The sequence below is a fragment of the Chiloscyllium plagiosum genome, unplaced genomic scaffold (genome assembly GCF_004010195.1).
Source record: "Chiloscyllium plagiosum isolate BGI_BamShark_2017 unplaced genomic scaffold, ASM401019v2 scaf_29696, whole genome shotgun sequence".
Classification (NCBI taxonomy): Eukaryota; Metazoa; Chordata; class Chondrichthyes; order Orectolobiformes; family Hemiscylliidae; genus Chiloscyllium; species Chiloscyllium plagiosum.
The window spans coordinates 1-3,963 of NW_025193595.1; the positions used below are offsets into that span (position 1 = coordinate 1).

The window sequence follows — 3,963 nt, forward strand, 5'->3', positions numbered from 1 at the left end:
CGGAGGGTATGTTGCTGGGAATGAGCTCCTGCTTTTTCCATCTCTCTCTCCCCCACCCTGTTCCCATCTCCTCCCCACCGCACCCCACAACCCCACCCACCCCGGCCTCCCCCAGATTCTGGGTGTCACCAATCCCGCAGGCCGGAAGAAATACATCGCCGCGGCATTCCCGAGCGCCTGCGGGAAGACCAACATGGCCATGATGAAGCCCACGCTGCCAGGCTGGAAGGTCGAGTGCGTGGGGGACGATATCGCCTGGATGCGATTCGACAGTGAGGGTAGGCGTTGGGGGGGTGGGGCGCACGGGCGTTAAAACCAGCTCAGAGGGGACTACCCGACCGAGGGGCTAGCTCCTGGGAAGTAGGGCCGGGCAGGGGCTGGAGGGGCAGAACACTCACGAATGGCAGGGAAACTGGGAGCGCGTGGCCATTATCGCCGCGTCGGGCCTAATGAGTTTCGAAATCTCTGAAGCTGGCGGGAACTAGGGTTGGGGGGTGTCGGGGGGAGGGTTGGGTCTGTCGGGGGGATTGGGGTGGGGGTCTACAATCTACCCGCCCTCCGTCCTTCGGGCACTCTCTCACTCACCCTCCCCCTTCCCCTTCCCGCAGGGCGACTGCGAGCCATCAACCCAGAGAACGGCTTCTTTGGCGTAGCGCCGGGCACCTCCGTGAATACCAACCCCAACGCCATGGAGACCATCTCCAGGAACACGGTGTTCACCAACGTGGGCGCCACCAGTGACGGCGGGGTTTACTGGGAGGGCATTGACCAGCCCCTACCCCCCGGGGTCAGTGTCACCTCCTGGACTGGGAAGCCCTGGATACCAGGTGAGTGTCCTCTCCGCAGGCCGGGGGTGTGGGGGGGAACAGGGAGAGGCCATTCGGCCCCTCTTAGTGAGAGCGGCTGGTGACCACTCGCCTATCCATCACACGGTGAGCCAGGGGAGGTGGGTATGAGGCTGGGGTTAGCGCGAGGGGACGGGGGTTTCATACAATCCCCTCGGTGAGCCAGCAGGCCATTCGGCCCGACGGGTCCATACCACCCCTCCGAAGAGCATCCCAGCCAGACCCAACCTCATCCCCACTACCCTGACCATGATACCCTACATTTCCCACAAGCCAATCCACCCTAACCTGCACATCCCTGGGCACTATGGGTAATTTAGCATGGCCGATCCACCCTAACCTGCACATCCCTGGGCACTATGGGTAATTTAGCATGGCCGATCCACCCTAACCTGCACATCCCTGGGCACTATGGGTAATTTAGCAGGGCCAATCCACCCTAACCTGCACATCCCTGGGCACTATGGGTAATTTAGCATGGCCAATCCACCCTAACCTGCACATCCCTGGGCAGTATGGGTAATTTAGCAGGGCCAATCCACCCTAACCTGCACATCGCTGGGCACTATGGGTAATTTAGCACGGCCAATCCACCCTAACCAACACATCTTTGGATTGTGGGAGGGAACCCATACAGACACACGGAGGGGGGGGGGGAGAAGAATGCGCAAACCCCACACAGAGAGACAGACAGACACTGAGGTGTTTTCCCGGTTCTCTGGAGGCCTGTAATGTGAGGAGATCAGTGCTGGGATCTCCCTGTTGTCCCTTTCACAGAAACAATTTGGAAGGTGAGCCTCTGTGTAAGAATGTCAGGGAGCTGCGGACAGCGAGGAGGATGGGCTGGAGAGTTGGGCAGAGGAGAGCCAGAGGGCGTTTAGTCCGAATAAAGGCAAGAGGATGGAGGATTTGGAAGGTGTAACGCAGGAGCATAACAGACAGCAAGTGACTGAACCCTTCGGAGCATTGACACACAGTGTGGATGAAGACTAGGCCTCAGGCTCCGAGCTGAGGGAGTGGGTGAATGAAGACTAGGCCTCAGGCTCCGAGCTGAGGGAGTGGGTGAATGTAGACTAGACCTCAGGCTCCGAGCTGGGGGAGTGGGTGAATGAAGACTAGGCCTCAGGCTCCGAGCTGATGGAGTGGGTGAATGAAGACTAGGCCTCAGGCTCTGAACTGGGGGAGTGGGTGAATGACGACTAGGCCTCAGGCTCCGAGCTGGGGGAGTGGGTGAATGACGACTAGGCCTCAGGCTCCGAGCTGGGGGAGTGGGTGAATGAAGACTAGGCCTCAGGCTCCGAGCTGAGGGAGTGGGTGAATGTAGACTAGACCTCAGGCTCCGAGCTGAGGGAGTGGGTGAATGTAGTCCCGGCGTGTCAATGGAAGTTTGTTTGCATCGTTTGGGGGGTGGGAGAAGCCTGGGGTTTTTTTTCTGACCGACGAGGGTGTTGGCCAGACGGAATGCAGAGGGGACAGAGGCCAGGCCTGACGGTGTGGAGCAGGCCGGAGGATTGTGTTCCAACCACGCCCCCCGGCTCTGAGGGGCTTCCATTTGTCGGGGGATGGTGGGGTGTGACTGGAGAACTGTGAGTTGGGAGGGGTGTACCACAGAGGGGTTAGGCAGGGATGGTAACAGCGACCCCTGATTTACGACCCACTCCGATCACTGCCCCCCCCCGGGTCACCTCCTTCCCGGATCCCTCACCTGACGTTTCATTCCCTTCTCTCTCTCTCCCTCTGGACCAGGTGACGCAGAACCCTGTGCCCACCCCAACTCGCGGTTCTGCGCCCCGGCCAGCCAGTGCCCCATCATGGACGAGAACTGGGAGTCACCCGAGGGAGTACCCATCGATGCCATCGTCTTCGGGGGCAGGAGGCCTGAAGGTAAACAGGAATCTTGCTCTGCTCGGGCCCAGTTGGGAAATTGAGGCCTCGGGCCCTGCTCCTCCCAGAGTCCGACCTGAGGGATGGTGTGGATGATGACCAGGCCTCAGGCTCCGAGCTGAGGGAGGGTGTGAATGAGGACCAGGCTTCAGAGTCCAAGCTGAGGCAGTGTGTGGATGAGGATGACGACCAGGCCTCAGGCTCTGGGCTGAGGGAGGGTGTGGATGAGGACCAGGCCTCAGGCTCCGAGCTGAGGGAGGGTGTGGATGAGGATGACGACCAGGCCTCAGGCTCCGAGCTGAGGGAGGGTGTGGATGAGGACCAGGCCTCAGGCTCCGAGCTGAGGGAGGGTGTGGATGAGGACCAGGCTTCAGGCTCCGAGCTGAGGGAGGGTGTGGATGAGGACCAGGCCTCAGGTTCCGAGCTGAGGGAGGGTGCGGATGAGGACCAGGCCTCAGGTTCCGAGCTGAGGGAGGGTGCGGATGAGGACCAGGCCTCAGGCTCCGAGCTGAGGGAGGGTGCGGATGAGGACCAAGCCTCAGGCTCCGAGCTGAGGGAGGGTGCGGATGTGGACCAGGCTTCAGGCTCTGGGCTGAGGGATGGTGTGGATGAGGACCAGGCCTCAGGCTCCGAGCTGAGGGAGGGTGTGGATGACAACTAGGCCTCAGGCTCCGCCCTGAGGGAGGGTGTGGATGACAACTAGGCCTCAGGCTCCACCCTGAGGGAGGGTGTGGATGACGACCAGGCCTCAGGCTACAGGCCGATTCATTGGCTTCCCCACGAGGGCCTGCAGTGGGCCTCTGGACAAAGATGGCTGCAGTCGGGATGGGAAACAGAGTGCGGCGTGCCGGAGGGGGGGGGAAGATGGCCGCGATGTTGGGTGAGGGGGGGAGACGTGAGGTGACGGGAGAGAGCTCTCCCTCCCTTGCAGCATCCGGGGAGATTCCTGAGATAGACGATTGAGTTTCCCCTCCCTCTGTCTCTCTCTCTCTCTCTCTCCCTCCACCAGGCGTCCCCCTGGTCTATGAGGCCTTCAACTGGCGTCATGGGGTGTTTATCGGGTCTGCCATGAGGTCAGAGGCAACAGCAGCAGCTGAACACAAAGGTAACCAGTGCCTTCTCACTGTGGGCCTCTCTGGGTTAGGCCCTGTTACACTCTGATCAGGGAGGGAGAGGGAGGTGGAGGGAAGGGGAGAGTGAAGGACAGGGAGAGGGAGAGAGAGAGAGAGAGACA

The 3,963-nt window shown here is 60.9% G+C and overlaps 1 protein-coding gene across 1 annotated transcript; it reads left to right on the plus strand.

Annotated features, from left to right (window-relative positions):
• Positions 1-4: 4 nt before the first annotated feature.
• On the plus strand, positions 5-3,868 carry LOC122545768 (phosphoenolpyruvate carboxykinase [GTP], mitochondrial-like; the record flags this gene model as incomplete). The annotated part of the gene is made up of 4 exons (XM_043684689.1): positions 5-278; positions 609-827; positions 2,592-2,729; positions 3,739-3,868. Coding segments are annotated over 4 exons (761 nt in total), but the record flags the coding sequence as incomplete, so codon positions are not given.
• Positions 3,869-3,963: the final 95 nt, after the last annotated feature.